Source organism: Aplidium turbinatum, chromosome 13 (assembly GCF_918807975.1).
Source record: "Aplidium turbinatum chromosome 13, kaAplTurb1.1, whole genome shotgun sequence".
In the NCBI taxonomy this organism is placed as follows: Eukaryota; Metazoa; Chordata; class Ascidiacea; order Aplousobranchia; family Polyclinidae; genus Aplidium; species Aplidium turbinatum.
Genome location: NC_137484.1, coordinates 19307906 through 19332237, shown reverse-complemented (window position 1 = coordinate 19332237; position 24332 = coordinate 19307906). Strand labels below are relative to the sequence as shown.

The 24332-nt window shown below is 37.6% G+C and overlaps 1 protein-coding gene across 2 annotated transcripts; it reads right to left on the bottom strand.

The window, feature by feature from the left end:
• Nucleotides 1-6: 6 nt before the first annotated feature.
• Nucleotides 7-23639, bottom strand: LOC145782115 (serine/threonine-protein kinase 10-like). 2 transcript variants are annotated; one of them, XM_082593862.1, is made up of 17 exons: nucleotides 23493-23639; nucleotides 22688-22852; nucleotides 22191-22239; nucleotides 21323-21472; nucleotides 20701-20810; nucleotides 20050-20207; nucleotides 19341-19533; nucleotides 18470-18994; nucleotides 12437-12570; nucleotides 11805-11928; nucleotides 11401-11540; nucleotides 10715-10847; nucleotides 10323-10452; nucleotides 9773-9897; nucleotides 8292-8474; nucleotides 7734-7973; nucleotides 7-4167 (listed from the first exon to the last, which is right to left on the bottom strand). In XM_082593862.1, the coding sequence occupies exons 1-17, from the start codon at nucleotides 23637-23639 to the stop codon at nucleotides 3994-3996; spliced, it is 2880 nt and encodes a 959-aa protein (XP_082449988.1). In that variant the 3' UTR covers nucleotides 7-3993. The 2 variants fall into 2 exon arrangements, with proteins under 2 accessions (XP_082449988.1, XP_082449989.1); XM_082593863.1 differs by having other exon boundaries at nucleotides 18563-18994.
• Nucleotides 23640-24332: the final 693 nt, after the last annotated feature.

The window sequence follows — 24332 nt, the reverse complement described above, 5'->3', positions numbered from 1 at the left end:
AAATCAAAAAGTTACTTTAATTTTATTAGAACGGATATTTTTTTTTACATGATAATGCAAATAATGGAATAACGATTCACAATAATATAACTCGCAACCTGCATAAGTGTTTATCGATTCCATTAAAGTGCAGGATGTTCTTTCATGAAATTCCAACATCAGCAATTTGAAAATCGGAAGATTGAAGAAACCACTGAGACCGTATGTATCACGTTGTGCATCATCGTTTTAATATTGATTCAACGTCTGCAGACGTTGAATCAATGTAAAAATGATAGAGTTTGCAGTCAGGGGAAGGACGCCTAAAATTGGCGTTGAACAAAGTTGAAAACAAGCCTGGAATAAAGGCTTGAAATCTCATGCACGAGTTTTTGGTGATTTGAAAATGTTTCAATCTCGCGCACTGTGCTTGAACAAAAACTGACATGGCAAGTAAGCTCTGCTTTGAATGCGCGATGACGTCATACAGAATATTAATAAATTTAGTTGAATAAATTAATAAATTTATGAATTAAAATATTTATTAAAACTTTTACGAATATAATATCGCCTTGAACGTTGATGCAACAAAAAAATGTAAACTTAACTCAGCGAAAAAAAACATTACAAGAACGGTATCAAGATTGCAAAAGCTCACCCAGACAGCAAATCAGTCGCTTTTTATATTGATTCAACGTTGAATCATGGCCACCTGGAGATGCGGCCTGATTTGTCACATTTTGCAGATTTTGATTACAGCCATTGCTAGTGTTTGACTGACATTTTTTGAGATGTTTTTACTTTTTGCGGTTTCCTAATGACATAAAACTTTTTTGTTGCCTTGAGGAAGCAGTAGCAAATGAGAAAAAGTAAGTTGAAAAACGCAAAATCAGACTGTTATTGAAAATTAACAGTCTGACTAAAATCTTCGAAATCAAATTTTCTTTGTTTTTCAACATGTGAGGATGTTAAAACCTATTGTGTCATCTGGGGAAAAGAATAAAGAAAGCGTAAAAATCTAATTTTTAGAAAAAATTATTTAAACGTTTGCCGAAAGTTAGAAAAACCTGAAAATTTCTGCAAAATGTGACAAATCAGGCCGTATCTTTAGGTGGCCATGGTTGAATCAATGCAAAAAGCGACTGGTTTGCTGTCTGGGCAGTGCCATAGCATGCGCATGAAATTTTTAGCACTTAGAGCTGGATGGAAAAAAGTTTACATTGTAAAGATGACATTAATTGACATGAAAACATTGCAAGAAATCTTGGGACACATTCTCACTTTTTGAAGATTTTGTCATCAGATTTTTCAGGTGACTTCCCAGACAACCAAATCCATCATTTTTACATTGATTCAACGTCTGCAAACGAATCTAAAAATGACGGATTTTGCTGTCTGGATTTAGTCATGTTTACATCGAGGAAGATTGTGAAAACGTTCAGAGCAATAAAAATTATTTTTTCGAATGAAATATAAAAGCGGCTGCTGGAATATCACGTGATCACACCTGGGCAAGAAAAAGTGGGTGACATGGCATTGGAGCAGTCACCAATTACATGGAAGGAAGAAGGTGGGTGTTACACCACCAAGCAAAAATAAACGTATTAGAAAGTAAAACATAAACAAATTTTCTGCCATGCCAGATTGAAAAAGCAAAAATGGAAAAATGAGAATTCCTTCAAAAATTGTTCGTATTTTGCTGAACCAAAGGCACTTCATTGCCTACTTGTTATCTTTTATCAAAGCTTTTACCAGCCTGTTACCATCGGGGCATAATGGTTCTTCCGGCGTCTGCATGGACAAGACATGATTCGAATAATTAAATTCATCAATGTCTGTAGAAATATACTACCGGTTCGACATTAGTCGCATGATCCAAACCACTGAGAGCTCAGGTTAAGCTGTCTGGAACTAAAGAATTGAACTGCAGGTAAGCCCCAGGGGCTGATAGCTTCATCAACACTGCTCAATTCATGTAAAGAGTGCAGGCGACAACGCCGTGATGACGCCATTGCTTTAGTGACGTTTCACACATCATTCATGACGTGTTATCACGTGACAAACGAATCGATAGCGAATAATGAGATTTGAAGTTCATGGTGCTTGGACTTTTTAAAGTATTCCCAGCCGGCAAAGCAGTATCTTTTTAACATTAATTCAACGTCTGCAGACGTTGAATCAATGTAAAATAACGGATTTTGCTGTCTGGGTATAGACAAAGCCCACAACGAGCAGGTAATTACGTCAGAGCAAGATAAAAACCACGTTACATATCAATTGAAAAACACGAAGAGTATTTAACAGAAAATAACAATACATTGCATGATTATTATTATACGAATACCCAACTTTCAGAATCCGTCCTTTTTACGGGTCTGCTACTATTCGGTGAGTCCGATTCGGTGAGTCTGATTCGGTGAGTTCCTAACTTCTAACCCCTAACCTTAACTCCTAACCCCTAACCCTAAAACGGCAATGATAATTAGGCTATGGTACCTGATAATTTAAAAAAAAAATTGAAAAAATCCCCCGTTAAGGGATCGGACTCACCGAATCGGACTAACCGAATCGGACTCACCGAATCGGACTCACCGAAACGGGCCATTCCGCCTTTTTACAGCAGTTCAACGTCTGTCGATGTTTAAGCATTGTAAAAAAACAGATTTTGCTAGTGGGGTGGTCAGTTAAAAAATGGGGTCGGATAATCATAAAGAAGACAAACAATTAGATTTTGACCCAAGCAATAAAGGCCATTTATTTTGCAATACTCTGTTCGAACCTAATACTAGAGTTTGAATTAAGTTAAATATATGGGCAACTTAGGTAAAACGCCAATGGCGTTGTGAAAGGGGTGAAAGCTCGGGTCACAAAGCGCATCTCACACTGCACGGAGAAGGTTCCCTCTGTCAAAACGACCAATGACACATAATTCTACTTGAAGGTAAAATCAAAAGCTTTAATTTTGAAGTACAAAAAGGCACCGGCCAACGAAAAAAAGGAAACACAAATGCGAAATAAAGTCACTGGTATTGCACTGTGAAAGTTTCGGTCACTGTGAAACTCTCTACTTGCAAGATGGGGCTGAAGATATAGAAAGTAGTATCTCAGACAGCAAAATCCGTCATTTTTACATTGATTCAACGCCTGCAGACGTTGAATCAATGTAAAAATGACAAATTTTGCTGTCTGGCAGACAGTATATTTGGAAGTCGGGACGGATGAAGCAAGCGCAAATTAATGGCAATCTTATGCATTTAAAAAAAAAACAGCTCATTTTTTACATCTATGCAATGTCTTTATCAACCACAATGCTTTTTACCTAAGGAAGTACGGTCTTATTAAAGCGAAAATAAATTACAAAAAAAAGGAAAATAATCCGCAAATCGTCAAAAGCTCACTAGGATCGTATAGTTAGGCTACTTACCGCTTAATTTTCTATGCAAGCAATTACACTTCGGTACGCAAAAGAAGTTAATCTACATGACCCAAGAATCGTTAGTCAGAGTACAAATATTAAGTTTCTTGCGTCTGAGGCGTCCGGTCATTCGATATGGACAGCATGATCACAACTGTAGCCAGTATTTCTTTGTGAATCAAACGTGCAAATTTTGTTCAGCGTTGAAGAATGATAAAGCTTTGGTAGAGAGTTTGCTTTGTTGAACTAAAGACAAACAAAACAATGTAACTTTAGCAGGCTTGACATGTTTTTATTAAAAAGAGATACAACTTAATTAAAAAATCAACTCAAACGTTTTCGGCATATACGTGTGTCCTCATCAGGAATTACTTAAATTTGCAATATACAAAAAATGAAAAATTATTATGTATAAATTTTTCATTTCATGTATACTGCAGATTTAAGTAATTCCTGATGAGGACACATGTACGTGCCGAAAACGTTTGAGTTGATTATGTTATATCTCTTTGAAATAAAACATGTTGAACCCGCTAAAGTTACTTTGTTTGGTTTTGTCTATGTTGAAGAAAGTTAAAAATCGACATGTCGTGTAATTCCTACAATTTATAAAACTGTGAAACATTTGCAGGTGGCAGGATGCCTTCCCCTATTTTGATTGGTTGGTTAGACGAAGTTCCGTCTTCGTCATCTTTCGAATCGTCCAATGACAAGCCAGAACCGAAAAACTTTCTCTGCTCCTCTTGCTGCAAGATGAAGGACTCCTCCAAGTGCTACAAAAGGAAATCGAGTGAAAACTTTCGCATTGTCAGCCAGAAAATAAATTCCTTAATCAGATTACATTTTTGTTATTTTTGCAAAGTATAAACTCTTCTAAATCAGGGGTCACCAAACTTTTTTCTCTGAGAGCCGGATTGCCGCGAGATTAACAGCTGCGGGCCGGATGCAAATTGCAAAAAGATATACAACTATTTAAAATCTCCATTGACTTGAATTGAGCACAATAAATAGCACAGTCAGCGGTGGAATAACAAAGTTATGATGAAAATCGAAAGGTTGCTGGAAAAGTTATCCCCTGCTGTGATACACTACAGGGCATCGTGCTCATGAAAAAACATTACACAGATGAAACATTGGTGTTTTGAACAACAAAGTTTGTGATGTCATAAGAAGAAACAATATGGAAAAATCATTAGCAGGTTGCGTGTAGCTCAACAGCAACGTCAGTCCTTTGCAAAAAGTTCGGTAACTTTTTTCTTTAACCGTTGTAGTGCAGCTGTTATTTCCACAGCACGTGGCAGGCCGAGTGAAATCAGTTCGCGGGCCGGTTCCGGCCCGCGGGCCGCAGTTTGGTGACCCCTGTTCTAGATGAAAACGCCGATAAATTAATAGGAATTTCACTAAATAACTAAACTCTATTTATGGCGGAGAATTGAGTAAAGTTGTAGATCTAGTCATGCATATTACAATGTGGGCATTGTTGACAGCAATTGAATTGAAATTAGCAGATGACACGCAAATTGAAAATTAGGTTCTTGATTTTTATTAGAATTGAATTAACCTGAAGTTGCCAACAATGAGAAAACACAGTCGCAATATTTCTGTGATATATATATGGACCAAAAGTTTTCATTATGAGCATCCAATTCCAAGCAAATCAATTAATTATCTTTCAAATTGTGCTTGGTCGATCGAGACCCATTTGCAGGGTCATCTTCAAACAAAAACAAAGATGCGGATCATCTTGGAATGCATTGAAAATTGAACAGTCCTACAGTTGGACATAATGTTGTCTTCAATGTGAAACAGCGTTAGGAACATTAAATCTGTTTAGATACTGCTTGTAGTTTTTATGTGATCATAATGTGTATTATTACTGTAGAAGCTAATGAAACACCCGGACGGCTTCTTCATTTCTTTTTTTGCAAAGTAGAATGGGATATGTATTATTAGGTGACTGCATCAAACAAAAAGTATTAGTACCATAAAATCAGGTCCTGCACATTAAGTATCAATAACTTGATCAGCAATTACGTTAAATTATGTCAGGTGTAAGAATTAGCAACTGTATGTGGTGCGATACTGATGAGCCCAGCCTCATGAACGAAACACGTGTCTATCGTTGTCAGGTCTTGCTGCACTCGAATGCCGAGAAACAGCATGTCATGTTACGCCGCTTGGCCCAGTAAATTATTGTGTGGTGTACTGTTGAAATGTTTGGAAGAGTGATTTAAGTACATGCCCAGACAGCAAAATCCCATTTTTACATTGATTCAACGTCTTCAGACGTTGAATCAATGTAAAAATGACAAATTTTGCTATCTGAGTAAAGGATAACAAAATCCGTGAAATTAGTTGAAATGGTTCTAGTAACACTTAAGTTGATCAGTAACGAGTGATGCAAATCTGGGAGAATTGAATGTTGCAAATATCGCTGACTCGGTTCTCGTTTGATTCTCGAACATAAAACATTCGCCAAGCATCGAATCAATGCACTCCATTGGACCTGGTGAGCAGAAGCCATGTTGACTGGCACAGAAGTCCGCCGCCATTGTGGAGGATCTGGCTGCGTTGTTTTGACAAACAGAGAGCTTTTTGATTTGAACATTTTCTTTGGTTTTCCTGAACTAATAGAAGCCATGGAGTTTCGACTCTTCCTCCCGCTTCCGTTGGATGAAGTTGAAAAAATGCTCTCATCATCGGAGAAATCACTGAGAGCGAATGCATCCATGTTTTCACGATCCACTTCCTCTATCTCAGGAAGGAACAAGCTAAAACGTTTGTGCAGCCGATCTCTCATCACTGACGACCGTGACTCACTTTCCCGCTTAAAGTTGTCGCTGAGCAGCTAAAGTTGAAATAAAACGCAAATATAACGTCTTTGAACATCGCTAATAAGTACACCTGCAATAAGTTGGAACTGAACAAGTTTTCTCCAGTTACCTGAGGTAACATTAAGAAGGTAAACAAAACGCTAAGGTTACACAGACCACACGTGTATTAAAAAGTTGCAAAATTGAAAAGTATTTAAAGTAAAAGTTAATAGAAAACTTTCAGATTTAACAAACGGCCGTGTTGCATAAAGCAACTTTTAATATAAACTGTTTCAAGTTGATTAAATCCTTCAAAATGGTGATGTTGTTGGAAACTGTGAATTTCCTGCCAGTGGTGCTCACAACAGTTACAATGCAGAATCGCTATGCTGCAAATGAATACTGAAAGTACTACATTGATTCAACGTGTACAGACGTTGAATTAATGTAACATGGCGAATTTTTGGTGTCTAGGAAGATTTTATAACGGCAGTGGAACAACAGTCAACTCGCCAAACGTAATATCCAGGTGCAATGCGTAATGATTGCATTCAATGATATTGCAACTTCGGCTGACATCTGTTCATGAAAATCAATAAAATTTGCTTACAGACAATAAAATTTTGCTACAACCGAGTCAAGAATTAGTTCTTTACCGATATGTTTCATTTGCATCTTTTTAACGTCCGTCGACGTTGCAGGCAATTTACTGATACCGCGTTTAAATGAACCCACGCACCACCAACGATGTGTAAATAGACTGTCGGTTGTACCAGCCAATGGCAAAAGCCCAGGCAGCAAATCAACCGATTTTTACACTGATTCAACGTCTGCAGATTCAATGTAAAAAACGGTTGATTTGCTGTCTAGGATTGTGCCTCAATATTCGGAGTTTGTAAACATGTCGTTTAAAAAGACCAACAATACAAAAACAAAACGATTTCTCGCGATTGCGGATGCAAAATGGGAAATTGGTTGCCACGGAGACATTCTAAAATTTTGAAATGACGTCAAACCAACTAAATATAGATAACGCACTGTGCCGTTAAGTTTTATGGACTCATTCACAATAGGCAGTTGAATCGTCCTTCTTTGATAGGATCTATAGCCATTTTCAGTTAGAATCTATATAAATCAAAGAAGGTTATGTAGGATGTCTTATTGGCTTCGGCTGCCTTGTCATCAATCCCCATAGCGAAGTTCACATGTCAAACGACAAGTCAACGATGTTGCTCAAATCGAAGTGTGTCGCTTAATAAACAAGTAAAGAATTTGCATTTTTTTGTAAAAACTAACTTGGACACGACCCCACACTTAGGACTCACGCAAACCCTAATGAATGAACAACTCTGAGCACGGATATCCCATTATCATATTGTAAATGTTATGCGTGGTCTGCGCAGTAGCTTCTTAACACCTGCCCAAACATCTAGCCCGAGCCGCCGCCACTGCTCAAGAGTGGTAAAAGGTAGAGCTCCTCGACTCTTGGAAAGGCGAAGAAGATGACGTAATGAAAACGTGTCTACCTTCTTTCGTGGGCGAAGTTGCTCCTTCCACATGGCAAGCTCATCAGTGAACAGTTCATCCAACTTCTTCAACTTTTCAGTTTCATGTTCAACTAAAAGCTTCCTTTTCTCGTTTTGGAGTTGTTGGAGCTCTTTGAGATTCTGGGCGGACCTTGCCTCTAGTTCTTTTAGTTGCTCCTCATGCTTGGATTGTTGCTGCAGTTTCTCCGCTTTCTGCCGTCTCGTCTCTGTCAAGGTGAACTGAGGGAATACAGATAATTAACAAAGCGATAGTTACTATGCTTGAGTCTAATAGAAAAAAAGGTCCGTAGACGAAAATTCTTAAAAAAAAAAGACGGAATGCAGGAGCAGATCGATAGCACTTTTGCTTAGATCTTTAAAATGGTAATTAGAAACTTTAATCAAAATGGTTTGTAATTTCTGCTTTCCTGAAAAAGAATTATAATCCCTATGGTAAGGTTCACTAATTTCTTGCCATTGACTGATGAGACGGCTAAGACTTTTTATAGCATTCTCATCAACAAACGGATGCTCAAACACAAGGAAAGATGGAAGAACCTGTTTCAGTTGTTCCCGCTCATTGCTTCCAGGACCTTGAAGCTTCAAGCTCTTCTTGAACATGTGTATCCTTGTTTTTCCTTCTGTTCTCTGGATCTTGGGGAGTCGCAACTTCTGCTGGCGTTGACGAGCAATGAGCTCCTCTTCTAATCTCTTGTTATGTCGAATCATTTGCTCCTGCTCCTGAATCACGAAAAAAAGGATCGAAAATGTGAAATTTGAAACAACATTTAAACCACGACGCATAAACAACGTGTTGTTTAGTGTGAAGATAAACGTCAATCAATATGCGAAGCCTCACGACAGGCTACATGATGTGTCTTGACCAAGCGTACTGTTTTGATTGTATAATGTTTATGAAATGTTATTATCGGTTACTGTCCTACAGTGACCTTTGATTGCGAAATCCTTATTATGTAATGTATTTCTAGAAGATTCTGCATACGTGCAGGTGCAAGGCTAGAAGGTTCTCCAACTAGATCGAACGATTTGTCAAGTAGTAGGTTGTTATGACGTCACAAAGATGTTTACGTGCAGTAAAACTTGACCAGAACAATAAGTACTTATGACGTAGCATTGTCGTACCTTCTGGAAGTTACTGGTCGAAACAAACTTTTATACCGTAAATAGTGGCGTAATTTGCATAATTAAAATAGAGATAGAGATTATAGTGGGATGATTGTAGATTGAGAGTTGAATTGAAGTTGAAGTTATTGAATACGAATAGATGAGAGTTGATGCTATTAGAAGTTGTGATCGAAATTAGAGTTGTATGAGATGCTGTAAGTGAAGTACGTTAAAGTCGATTATAATAGTTACACTTCAAACACACTGCAGTATATAACTTTGTAAATTTTATTTTGTATGTTATTCGCTCTGAGGATGCGCATTGTCATGGTGCGCGAAACGTCAGTGAAGCAATAAAATAACCTGTTTATTGTAGCTTTTACTTTCACTTTCATCAGATGAACGTTGCAACTAGTGCTAGAAACGATAATTGTCCTGATGAACACCAAACTTTTCAGTATTCAGAGTTACAGGCGTTGGAATCTATTGCTATTCACTACCACTTTAATTATTTGTTGGAGGTGTTGAGCCATTCGTTAAAGTCTTTCAAGAATTTTCATTTATTATTTCACTAGTAGAACTGTTCGACCATTTAATTGACTGCTTTACGTTAAAATCCCAATAAACTACGTCATTAATCTTTCCCAAGTTTTTTTCATGGTAATAGATAGAATGAATCGTGACAATAAACAAACTGCAGCATTGGATTTCTTCTGACGTCATCATCACTGATTGACGTCATGTTACCTCTGATGTCACAACGAATATGATGCAAGCTTAGGAGCAAATTCAACACAGGTCCACAATCGATACCTTATATTGAACCACACGGGAACTAATACTTTCCAAAACGTAGGCTAAGTTTCTTTGCAGCGCGTTACTGTACCCTCATGTACAGGCGGCTGGATTTGTACCTTGTCGTGCCTGATGACAAGCTGGTGGCGCTGGAGATGATACTGGTCTTTGATTTGTTGCTTGCTGGTTTGGTACCGTTCGTGGAGATGCCGCTCCTCTAGCTTCCAAATGTCGCACTCTCTCGCTGGAACGAGATTGGGTCAGCTATACGCCACCAGCAAATCAGTCATTTTTTACATTGATTCAATGCCTGCGACGTTGAATCAACGCTAAAAACGACTGATTTGTTGGCTGGATACAAATCAAGTGCTAGCTGACGGACTTTTATGTTCTTAGACGTTGAAACGATGAAGAAATGGTAATTTTTACTAGTTGGGTTAAAATGAGCTGATAACAAAGCCAACTGACACAAAGTGGATTTTTCAAGTCGCTTTAAGCTTTGTCAGTGTTTGAAATTGTGGGTTGGAACAACAAAGAAGCAGCTATTCTGCGACGTTAAATCAATGTACAATGCAACGGTTTTTGGTGTTGGAGCGTTCCAACCATTTTGTTCTTAAGACAGTGTCTATTTCATAACTTGTAAGTGGCAGTGATGAAAAAAGTGCTTACATCTTTGTAGGTCTTGCTTTTTGAGCAGGCACATCTTTTCGGTGCTGGTGATGTCACGGCGCTGGGTGTCGGACAAATCTCTGACGCTCGCACGTAAGTATTCAGCCTGCTTTTCGTAAAAATCTTTCTCCTAAGAAACATTTTCAATAAATCGCCTTTACTTCAAAACAAGTCATTGATGCTTGACTGTAAGACTTAACGCAATCCGCCAACATATAGGTGTCATTTTTACATCGTTTTAACCTTTGATGACATTAAATTGGTGAAAAAATGGCAACTTTTGCTTACCAAGAAGACTTTTATCATAGAATCTAATAGTTTTCACTATAATAGTGCAGGTTAACATTCAGTAGATTAGTGGCGATGGGTTGCAATCAGTAACAACAATGCACCTCGTTCTTCTGTTGTCTTTCCAGATCATCTTTCCGTTGCTTGGCAACCTCCTTTCGTTTCTGCTTTGGGAGATGCTCCAGCTCGATTTTGAGCATTTTCTGTTGCTGCTTCAAGTTCTCAAAGAATTGTTTCCTGCGAGCGTTGCGTGAACAATAAACAGCAAATCAAAAACTCCAACAAGAGAAAAGTGACATTTTAAAGATATTGACGAATGCTGGGTACTTTTCTGGACGTTTTAATTCAAAGTTGACTTCATTGACCGGCATGCTAAACAGCAAAATCCGTCATTTTTACATCGATTTAACGCCTGCAGACTGTGAATCAATGTAAAAATGACAGATTTTGCTGTCTGGTATGCTTGAGATACAAGAATGGCTACACCTGTCGAAGTGCTTTTTTAATAATGCCAAAAGCAACAGTTTTCGCAGCCAATATAGTTACAATTGGTTGTAATAACAACCAATTGGTTGTAACAAGCCGAATTCTACACTGCTGAGTGCTGATGGTGCGAAAGACTGCATATTGTGACTTGTTGTTTTTGCAATCGTATTAACAAATCGTATCGTTGAGAGAACAGGCACCCAGACACCAAAATTCGTCATTTTTACATTGATTTAACGTCTGCAGACGTTGAATCAATGTAAAAATGACGGATTTTGCTGTCTGGGACCCAGCCTCCCAATACCTTTCTCTTTCTTGGTCTTTCTTTATCGTGGATATCAAATCCTTCCGTCGGTGTTCTTGATTTTGTTCTTGCTTTTCTATTTGAATCTTATGAGCTTTTTCCATTTGGTCGAGATCGTATGTGTACTGACGCTTCAGACTCTACAAAATAAGTACCGGTTACACATGTGGTAAAAAGTTATTTATCTCATTTGTACAACAATTCACCGAGGATTAATTACTGGAGTGTATAAACGGACCTTCACATGTTTTGTCTTGATTATAAATTCAAACTGCTGATGGTAGTTAAAACCGCGGTATCATTTTTTTTTCTGTTTTTGCTTCTTAAATTGCAATAATTCTGCTGGCAAAGCATGCAACAATTTGGAATTCAATGCAGCAATATTCTTTTAACAAAGTACTCACAGCCATTTCGTTTTCAAACCGGCTCAGCATCTGTTCAACGTGCATCACCAGCTTCGTGTTGAGCGCCGTGTGCTGCCGTTGCTCGTCTCGCTGAAGTTTACGAAGTTCTTGCAATTCTTGGCGTCTGGGAAACAAAAACTAAAATCTAGATTGCTGCAAATGATGCATTGAGATCTGTGTAGCCTATTATACGTTTGCGAACAATTTTATCTCAAACTCGCAATTATTCCAGAACGTGGAGGGTGAGAGTAATGCAACATCACAACAGATCATTCATGTGCAAATGCAAACAAGTATTTCCATAATTCGTATGCTTTGGTAGGTGCCAAACTAAAAGTAGCTGGGCCCGAATTGGGGATAAAGTTTGGAAAACTCAAGACCCAGATAAAGATTCACTTTGTAGATACAATATATACCCAATTCATTTTATTAAAAAAAAAAATTCAGTCCATTTTAGGCTTCAAATTGATATTTGCAACAAGACCAGACCTAAAATACAGAGCCCTGCATACAATTGAGTGGTGAACAAGCAACATTTTAATGTTTAGAGTTAAAAACACACAAATTAGTTAAAGGTTGAGCTAATCTTAAACGCTTTGAAGCAATTCTAGTCATGCACAGTTAACGCAGACCTGAAGAACTTCCTCTCCTTTTCTGAATCCACATCAATGTCATCGATGATCCTCGTGGATGTTGAAGTAACCTGGACTCCATCAATGATGTACTTTCGGGTTTTCTTGAGAGTTTTATGCTTCGGGTTAGATCTCTGAAGAGAAGAGCAATGGATGAAGTTTGACGGCAGACTTGTTTTGACAAATTTAAAAGCATAATCTTTAACCAGACACAACGAGCAGAATTGAACAAATACGTTTCGCGCCAATTTGATGACAACACTTCACAGTTGACAAAACGTTTTTTTAAATGACCATTTAAAGGTACAGCTACTCTAACAGCTTTACATTTACGGTAAGGCATTTAAAAATTTAAAAAAATTACATAATAATTTGAAATGTTCAAAAAAATGAGTGCCGTTTTACATTGAACTAACATTTACCCACGTTGAAGCGATGTAAAAAATAACTAATTTTTAGACTAGTTCTCATGCGTTGTTAGAACCACATGCAGCAACACATAATCTCTCCCCAACAAAACTACCAAGATAGGTGATTCACAAGAGATGTGAAAATAAAAGAAGGTGCTTATTCAAACGAATGCTAAAGTGCAAAATCAAACTTATTCCACGCAAGAATTTGTGCAAACATTAAGTTTCATTCCGTGCATGCAATGATTAAGTGTAATCCATGCTTGAGCTTGACATTATGGAAAGAATGATTCATAGGTTAACGTACTTATTAGTCGCAGAGAAAGACAAAAGTGAAGAGCTTTAGCTGCTAAATGTATGAGTGACGTGAGTGTGACCTTTCAACTCACGTCAGCCAATCAGAGCAGTGACCTAGAGTTATGGCACTTCATGATCCTATTTACACTTGGTCGGGGCTCAACTAACCCTAACTTGTAAAATCCGTCCTGTTTACACAATGAAAACTGTAAACAAAGTAGATTTTGATAGTTGCAAAGAAAACAATTGCCTTGGGAATTTAAATAATGAAAGCAAAACATAGTAGCCAGAAAAACCAGTCTCTTTTTACATTGGCTCAACGTTTTCAGACGTTAAATCGATGAAAAATGGAGCTGGTTTTATGGCTGGATAAAAGCAAGCAACCATGCAACCAATCAGAAAGTGCTATTTCAAGTTGGGTTGAACTTTTTGGACTTTGCAATTTAAACACTCGACACAGTAACAAGATGTCCATTGTCCAGCTAGAAAAATTGATAACTTTTTATTGATGCAACATCTGCACACGTTGAATCAACGTAAAAAGGACAGACCAAACTTTGCTACCTGGAAAGGCTGTTACGGTTGAGTAAATATTAATTAATCAATATGAGTCGGAAATAAAGTTGTGAAAGGAAGGTGTGAAAATAAAATCACATGTTTTCATCCCAGGTGACCGATTCCAGTCACTTCTCGCCGAGCATTTTCCGCTCGTTTTACATTGATTTAACGTCTGCAGATATTGAAACAATGCAAAAAGAATTTTGATTTGACATGGAAGTTGTCACAAGAGAATAATTCCTGATGCATACATGACAAAATGAAATGTTAGTCCCAGCCACGGCAACTTTTGTCTAGGTGAGAATGCATTTTCCAAAGTAAAATTTTAGCAAGTAATGATGTAAATAAAACGGTTTGTAAATGTTATTGTTAATTGATGATTGCGAACTTGTTAATGCCAATAGCAGCACGTGAAAAAAAGAGTGTTGTGAAGAAAAAAAAGTAAAAGAAACAAAACATCACCCTAAACCATGCAGTTCTTTCTTTTTTTCTAATTCATGTACGTTCTCTGCGCTTCATCCACATCTAAAGGTATAACCTGACCTTTCTCGAGGCAGTTCACTACAGTATCTTGACTAACAGGTAAATCTTTTTTATCGCTACATTCATGTGTGATGATGTATCATGACCTGTTCCCAAAGAGGCTCTGTGAAAGTCCATGAAACGTCAAATGACCGCTTACTGGAAAGGTACAGGTGGTACCAAGAAACGCTGCAAAACTTGTTCTGCAAGGGATTACAGAAAACAACTGTTATGTCAACACGATTCTACAGTAGAAAGACGTGACCACAGATATTACCTCTGAAATACATGCTGAAACTATTTGGACGACTCGGGTAGCTTAGAGTACGTTTTTCTAACGATTAACAGTCATTCTTGACAGATAATAGCAACTTTTATTGGCGAGATGGGATAGTGCATGTAAAGGTTGTATTTGTAAGGTTAATTGGAAAAATTGTATTTTTTTCAATATAAACCGATTATATATTATTGTTTGTTGGTAAACTAGATAAAGTATTGCAATATATTTTTCTTGAGTACCAGATTTAGTTACAAGCGACTTTTCTCGTCTTCTGAGAATGCTTACATGTAGGTAAGAAAACCCATTGTGATCACAAAAATAAAGCCACAGCAATTTACATACACGAGACACGGTAGTCTTTCAAGCCATGGAAACCTATATCCACAGGCCATGCCAAGGTGCAAGCTTCAAACTTGACTGGAGACCAATCAGTCATTATATGGCTTTGCATGTTAGCAAGGACTGTCTATATACAGTAGGCAGCTATGTCTCAATCATACAAATGAAAACAAAACTCAAGACATTCATCACAAAGATAAACTCTCCAAAACACGAAGTCACAGAACCAGTATTCCACATACATGCGAGAGCTGCGCAAAATTTACCGTCACAGAAGAAACATTTTCACTTAAAGAAGATTTTCTTGAATCTGAGGCACTTGAAAGTTGTGTGGATGTGCCAGGTTGTACAAACTTTGCCGAAGCGTTCTCGTTCTAAAAGTTTGGATTAGACTGATCACTAGGCATTTAATTCAAGAAAAACTTTGTCATCAACAGCAATAAATAAAAGATTTGCAATAAACATGCGAGAACTTAATTTAAGTCGTTATTCTAACTCTATACTTAACAGGCGCTAACTATGTTGTGATGCCACTATAGACCAGCGAACACAAAGTTAACCAGTATACATACACGCCAGCTACAAACAGTATTACAAGTATTATGTTAAAACCTTTGGACTGCAAGACAAAATTGCACGCTCTGAGGGCCGAGACAAAGCACATAGCCTACAGTAGAATAGCTGTTTTGCAGCAACGAAGTTGAAGTTAGCAATAAAAACAAGAGTAATTGAAAAAGTTTAATTGGAAAAATTTGCCTTGTTCAGAAAGACTTGTCAAGTTCTATTATGACAAAGATGGTGATAAAAACGAGTGAGTGTGATTGGTCACATATTTGTAGGTTGTTTGAACGTTGTGGAGAATGCAATTTTGATTGGTTGCTGTGAAAGCAATGTGCTTTTAAGTTAGATGCCTTGTTAACAATATCGTTCCATTTTTATTGGTTATAAATATTCACCTCAACAGACAGCAGGGACGCCTGCTTTAGTAAATAATTTAACGTTTGTGAAGAATTGTGTCTTTGATGAAGGACATGTCAACTACTGAAAAATGCGAATGTATCGCCAATGCAACGATTACTGAGTTTGATTTCCAAGAATAATCACACGCTGGCATGGACATACGTGATTGCGTACTCAGCTTCACTGCACTATGTGGTAATTACGGCCAGTACAATCTGCTATTTATAAAGAAATGACATTTACAAATGGTGTAGCGTAGGCTGATGTCGTACTTAAGCTGAGGAAGTAAAACAAGTGAGAACGGTACAAGCAAACGTGTATTCAGATTTTGACGCAGTAAATTGAGATGTTTGATTCAAACAGAAAATAAAAATACTTTCGCCAGTATAATGTTCAGTGTTGATGGCGTTCAATGTATTAATCAAGAACTCTATTCCATACTTTTTTAAACTTTATTGTTGTTATGAAATAATCTCTTCCTTCTCATGATCAAGTATTTGAAATGTGCTTACATCTAAACAACGTAATAACAAAGCAAAATCATGTGCAAACAAACTATAAAGATGTCCTGACAACTTTCTACTCATACAATCCAAGTGAAAATGAACGACAACATTATAGTATGACATCTTAAGTCAAGCAGCCACATAAACAGGCCAAGAACCTACCTTCACACATCATGCAACATCTACAACATACAATGGCTATAAAACGTTCGCCAGCGGCTTTCTACAAGCAAAAAGGAGGGGGCATGAAGTTAAAGTTATATGAATTTGGATGACTTCAACTAAGTTTTGTCTATAAAATACCAAAATTTTAAATCGAATGAATTTCGTTACCGACTGAAGCTGCTACACGACATGAGTCCGATAACCTACAAATTCATTGTTTTTACGAGGTTTTAACACGCGCGACAACAGAGATTCTACAATGATTTCTGTCGTCACTCTAATTCCGTATTTTATTTACCAACGGACCATAGTTAATACGTTAGTTTGTGGACATGCTTGTGAACTACTCATTTTCAAGATGAACGACTGGAAGGAAACATTTGGTGCATACACCTCGTGACCTCATACACATGAAATCCTCTGGTGAGAACTTAGCACCAAAGGCAAGTTAACAGCAAAACTATTGTACAATCCATGTGAAATGATTTCCACACAAGTCCTATGGAATATTTTTACAAGATTGACTCTGCCAGCAAATCAGTAAACTTTTGGCAGGGTAAAGCTTGCTTGTTTATAATGTGTTTACAGGTAACAGCAACAAGAATAATTGCATAGCTTGATGATCTAGGAACTTGGCTTGAGTTGCAATTGTCAGGTAGTTCAAATTTCAAAATGATTCAGCAAACATGATTGTTGTTTTGTTCGAGATAAAATGAAACCATAGAATTAGCTGTGAACGAATTGCCGATTGATTAATGTTTGTGGATTATGTGACAATTAAAGCCAGTGGTTCTCAACCTTTCATAGCTTGTGATACGCTATAAAACTTTAAACAAATCCGGGCACGTCTACAAACTCACTGCGGTACCAAAACATTCACGGTCAAAATACTTGTTTTACTAAGTTATGTTACTGTCAATGAAGAAAATAATAATTTGTCTGAAAGCCAGTGTTTAAATCATGATTTTATCATACTGTGCTCATTTTTGAAACAGTTGTGTTGATAGTATATGTATGTGCAATTTGTGCACGGTTTAAATAAATTTAAGGTGTTCCTTTGTAAACGTGGTAAATTTGTATGACATGACATACTTTGATTAATTTTTCTGCACCTAAAAGTGATACTTTTAATCTCAATACTTTGTAGGTAAAAAAATATGAGCATTAAATTATAGTATTAAAAAAATGTAAAAGATTCTATTTGCCAGAACTGTGCCGTGGCAGATATGTTGAGAACCACTGGTCTAGGCCCAGTTATTGTACAATGTTGAAAACAAAATGCAACTAAGTTTAAACAACATGTAGCTAACTGCGCTAGTCACGATTACCCAGGGCATGCAACGAATACCTGAGTACCAGAAACAGGACGAATTTCTCTGGAAGATTCATTGACTTTCGGAGCATTTTTCAGGATTAGGTTATTGGATGAACGGGCTGAGGTTGCAATTGAGGTAAAAGTTTTCTCAAAAGCAACATTAGTTTCTGAGCCTTTTTCTTTTACAACGATGGGAATAGAAGGCACTGAAGCTGCGCTACTAACGCTTGAATCTTTGGACATTTGGGAAGTTAAACCTGTACCCTTTGTTGCTACATCAGAACTTAGCACCTCATCAAGCATGTCAAGCGCAAACGTCTCGTCAGAAGTTGATTTATCAGATGCTGATGACAGACTTGGGTTTAGGACGTCACAGCCTTGCTTTGCAACTGCGTTGGCTTTTGCTACTTCAGCGGGTATTTTATTTAAAGAAGTGAAGGAGGTCCCTTTGTGTAAACTAGAACTATTGCGTGAATTGGTACTAGATCCTTCGGTGTTTTCAGGTTTTAAGCTATCTTTTCTCAAAGCTGACGTACCAACATTCGAACTTACTCTATATGCTGACGGTTTTGCTGAGGCTTCCACTGAATTAATCTTATCAGGTGATGATGAAACAGAAGAAAAACTCAAAGAGTTGCAAGCATTAGAACTATTGGGTTCAAGGTTATTTGTTAGACTGACATGCGCAGGGGAATGAAAGGATGGCAAAGCGGCAAGGCGGTCTTCTTCTTCTCTGCCGGGATCGTTGGAGCTCGATGTGCTTAAGTTATCCACCTCTATGTCATTAACAGCCGACGATTTTCGTTTGTCAGGAGTCTTAGAGTTCGTACGGGTTGCTGTGAAGCCGATTGCAGGTAAAGATTTTCGTGATTCGACGTAATTATGTTTTTCTTTGTTTTGTGACCGTCGCAAGCTTTCTTCTAAGAACGAGTTTCGGTTAATGTGCCTGAGTGGGACTTTGGCAGAATCTGATGCGTTTCCCGATCGGAGATAAACGTGGGTGTTGCCTGTGCCGTTAGGAGTCTGATCAGACTTGACACCATTGCTTTTCATGTTGGGTTTGTCTTGGTTGGAAGAATTCGTGTCTTCAGTACTTCCGATCGATTCTGTTTCAACAATGCTCGATGTTTGGGAAACGTTGGAGTTGGTTCGAGTGATATCACTGCTTTCGCTGGGCGCCAACGATAACCGCTTGTCTACATCATCCTGTCATAAAACGGCGACATTCAAAACCAGAAATTCAACCAAAAGTAATAAAAGTGCGACAATCAGAAAGCGATCTTAAATAAAGCAGAAAAAATCCTAGACTTAAATCTAAAGTCACTTACAATTGGTCTAAGATATTAAAGTCACTTACAATTTTTCGCAAGGGCGTTGAGAAAATAGTTTGGACCTGGTACGACCCTTGGAAACTTCTGGTACCTGAACTGATCCCGGGTACGGTACAAAAGTATCACCTGGATCTCTCTGTTAACGCTACTGATTGCCCATCATTACAATAAAACCAATCAACAACATTATATGATAATAATAACTATCATTTATACGTTACCTCGGGATCATCTACTACTTCGATCACTTCAGCTTTGGCTTCTGCAGTTAATCTTACTAAAGGCTGCTTTGCACTGGTTGACAATAAGTCAGGAGATGCCAGGAAGGGATGAGAAAGGAGCTCACTTAGGGTGGCTCTCTTCTCGACATCTTTCACCAAACAGCGACTGATGAAGTTATTGAAATCTTTCGACCTAAAAAGTTTGATAGAATTTTCACGTTACATCAACGTGTTGTGGTCGCACAACATGCAAAGTTGTCGTTTTATACATTAATTCAACGTTGAATCAATGTAAAAAACGACATATTTGCTGTGTGGTAACAAAGTTCTGTAACCGTCGTAGAACCAAAACGGCTTTTCTGTATGCAAGATGACGCGTCGCAACGTTACCGGTACAACGTTATTTTGTATGGTTAATTAACATAAGCATCGCAACTAAAGGATGAAGTGCTACAGCAAATACATTAGCCCAGTATTTGCATATGCAGAACAGCCACTCAAAACGAGAGCATTGCCAAATAACGAAACAGAAAGTTAAATTGTTAAAAAAACACGGTACCTGGTACCCCAGCCAGTAAAACCTCTCTTTACTACATTAATTCAACGTTTGCAGACACTTAATCGATGTAAAAAAAAGGACTGATTTGCTAACTGAGTTTACCAACAATTAGTATTAGCAGAACTTAGAGACATTCCTATAGTCACACACCATTGGCTCGGAATGTCAAGTGTGGGAGCATCGGAGCGAGTTAGACGAAGTAAAACCCGAACTGGATTGAGGTCATGATTGGGTGGTTCGGTTTGGGCCAACTCAATCAGTGTGATTCCCAGTGACCACACGTCAGCAGAATACGAATACTTTGTCTCCTGCGTTGGGAATAATTAGGCGAGTGCTGTCTACAAAACTAAAATCCTCTATGCTTAATTTTGAAACCAATACCAAAGATCTATAGCAATAATGAAGACCTGCATTCTGCAACCTTTAAATTGTAAGAATAGTATGACAAATACTCGTTTAAGTTGCACAAATATCATTGAAGATGACATTATGGCAGCGCAGTTAAAAGGACTCGGCGTACACTTCGTTCAGCAATGAATATGCACCTTGGCATATTGAAAAGATAAACCTACCACAGTTAAGAATATGACACTGTATTAACCTACAAACAAACAACCATAAACAACGTTTAGGTTGTTTAAGTAGTGAAGCAACCACATTTTATCAGTATAAATACAGCTGAATAAATATAAAAGTGTGAGGTGCAATGTACAGCTCCAGCAAAAAAGTAGTACGATCTTGCAAGTCAACACATAATTACGTAATAAAAAAAGAAGAAGAAGCACGCTATGCCAGTCATACCTTGAAGGTTTCACACATAATAACTTCGGGTGCCATCCAGTATGGAGTCCCTATGAAGGTATCGCGGTTGTCCATTGTTCTGTCATTCTTTGCAGACACACCAAAGTCAGCTGAGTGAAATAAAAAACAAATTGTCTTTATAATGCAAACGCATGTAAAGATGCATGTGTGACATATCTGGCTGCTATCTCAGCTATATATATGAAAATAAATTTGGTTTGTTGAAAACAAAATGTCTTTTCCCAAAAAAAGATCTACAATATTTCGAAATGCTATTGTTTTTTTAAACACCCCGCGTGGTAATTTCCACGAGTCAAAGCCAGAATTTTTTGTAGCACCGGTATCTACAAAGATACAAATCCTCTTGCCAACGCATGACGCATTAAAAATTACTAATAATAACCCACAAAGAGCATTTACCTTACTCATATACCGTTGATGTATTTATACATAATAATATCCGGGTGGTGCAAAGGTGGGCGGCTATGCACATTTTAAATATAAATCGTAGCCTACCGCAGTTTACCGTGACAGTCATCATGTATTTCTATAATGACTGACATCGACAATATACTCAATTCAAAGTATAAGCTCCGATCACATACACCACGAGGAGCATTACCCAATTTAACTTGTCCTGCCATTGTCAATAGAATGTTTCCAGCTTTCAAGTCACGATGGATGATGCGATTCTGATGCAAGTATTGTAACGCAATAACCGTTTCTCGACATATCACTCTTATTTGATCTTCGGTTAAACCTCTTTCAAGTTCTGAAAAGCATTCTTAGGATTAAGATCTCAATATAGGAAAAATGTGCAATTGCGCGATCATAAGATATTGCAATGTCTGTGCTTCGCAATATTGTTAATAATATGTTGCGGCACATGATTAGCTAGAATTTTAATGCGATCAAACCAAAGGATTAATTGAGTTCTTTTGTAAGGAAGAAGAAACGTCATTACACACGGCTAGTTTACATTTAGCTCATGCACACGATGCTTACAGCACAAAGACAGTAATTTTCCAGCGACAAAAACCGGATCTTTTGCATTAATGCAACGTCTGCAGACGTAAAAGGACGGATTTAGCTAGCCGGGTTCAGACAATCACGGACCAACAATGAAATAACAAAACTGAATAACAGACCGAGTCCCAATTTTGTTGCGTTTAAAACTACCAAAAATCTCCTAGTTTGAAAATGTTACCAGAAAAACATTTATCGCTACTCAGAAGCAGTTTGCCCGTTGAATAGAATATTTTTGGAAATAAAGCGCTGCGAGATCATGAATCAAGTTGTTATTCTAAATAACAAACAAATGGAAACGAACTACCGACTGACAAAGCCTGGATTTCGTGCCACAGATCGCGGCATCGGCGACAAAAGAGAGGTTTATGACATACAGTATATACTTAGTTGTTCAGTATGTTCACGTTTCATGCTATCGTCGGCTCAAATATCTTCACGACCATTTTACAATCATAACTTACCAACCATTATTGAATCCAGAGCACCAGCATCACAAAACTCTATTAGCACCTGGAATAAATTTTTGGTTACTTTCATTCTAGCATTGGTTATATGACGTAGTTCGAAGTTTGATAAATTCCAATGATTGGTTTTTGATGATTGAGATCATGGAAACTGGAATGGTGTGAAAACTAAATGGTTGCGTTTGGTGAAAAGAAAACCTTTACACAGTTAGCTAAAGAGTTTTTAAATATACATATTTTGCAGCCCAATGAAGGAGGCTAAACGTGTGTAAAAGGCACTGAAACGCTAAAACTAAATGACTACAACAAAACAAGATTTCCGGGAAAAAGTTGGGCAATTCAAATGGCTAAAAGGTTGAGTTTGCTAAGTTCTACAATGCCTCATACAAAACCTGCAATGCAATATAGTTTACAGCCATATCATTCAATGTGGCTTGCATTTTGATTATGAAAACTAGGTCTGTAAACAATTCAAAACAATTAAACGTCCCTACCCAAAGATTGAATTCAAAGTAATATGCATCCAGAAGCTTGGTGATGTTAGGGTGATCACATGTGGCAAGTATGTTGATCTCACCAGCAAAATCTATCAATTCCTCTTCAGACCGACACTCAACAATCTTAGCTGCTGCCAATTGACCTGTGACTTTATGCTGGGCCTGAAATTGCAAAAAATATCTGATTTTCTAAGGTTCAGATCTTAATTTTAAATTAACTTTTTAAAGGTTGTTACAAGAGTAGCAAACTTGAGTTACAATACAACAAGTATTTTACACATTTTGTATCAAATAGAAATTATAATGAAATTGCTTCATAAATTCACAACAAGAAAACACTTACGAATATGTACCACTGACTTAATTGAAGAATAGTATTGCTATGAGCACCCTACAAAGAGAATTTTACTTATCTGCAGCACAAGGTAGAACAGTTACTAACTGCCAACATACCACATGCACTCAAAAAGAGTCTGCTACTATTCGGTGAGTCCGATTCGGTGAGTCCAATTCGGTGAGTCCGATTCGGTGAGTTCCTAACTCCTGACCCTAACCTCTAACCCTTAAACGGCAATGATAATTAGGCTACGGTACCTAATAATTTTAAAAAAAATTCAAAAAATCACCGAATAGGGAATCGGACTCACCGAATTGGACTCACCGAATCGGACTCACCGAAACGGGCCATTCCGCTCAAAAAGGCCCAGGCTTTCACATTAGCCTAATGTGCTACAGGTATTTCACATTTATTGAAAAACTGTGATCTGTCAGACTATGTAGTAAACATAAACTTTGTACATACTTTATAAACAGTTCCAAAAGCTCCATCTCCAAGCTCTCCAATTTTTTCCCAATTCTGCTCTGGGTTTTCTCCACGTTTGATATGCTCATAAACCTTAGGCTTAGAGCTTTCATTGCTCATCTTCAGGATCTTCTTAAAGAAGGCCATTGTGAAGGTTTCACAATAAAAAATTCAGAAGTACTTTATTGCAACAACTAAAAATGCACAGTAGGTAAAAGTCATCTGTTCAAAAAAAAAATGGATTTTTAGTGTTGAAACAACGTAACCAAACCAATTTTATAATTAGTTAATAAGGTTGCAATAATCTAGAAGCCTCAATGAATAAATTCAATATCCATTCCTGTCTTTCTTTAATCTAATAATCAGATGAGGTTGAAGCTGGCACAACAGCAATCTGTGTATCAACAACCTTTGCAGTTCCTTCACTACACACAAAAACACCAATTGAATTACTATTCGATTATCAAATAACAGAAAGAAGTTGAAACAATTAAAAAAGCAGTCTAGTGAAATTCATAAATTAAAAGTGGGGGTACACCAGGGCTCAATTCTCAGCTCTATCTTATTTGCTGTTGTATATACTGAACAAGGTAACAAATGATGTCAGAGAAGGATTGATAAAGGAATACTTATATGAGGAAGATCTGGTACTCCTTGGATGGCTTAGTGTAAAGAATGTGGATAGAATCAATCCCACCAACCAAGAAGCATAGCAAAAGGGCTGCAAAACTGGTGGACCCCTTCTAGTATGGACACACGCCAGGTTTCATCTACTAAAGAAGGGACAAATGGATGATGATGAATTCCACCCAAATGCAGCCAGTGGGATATATGGAATTA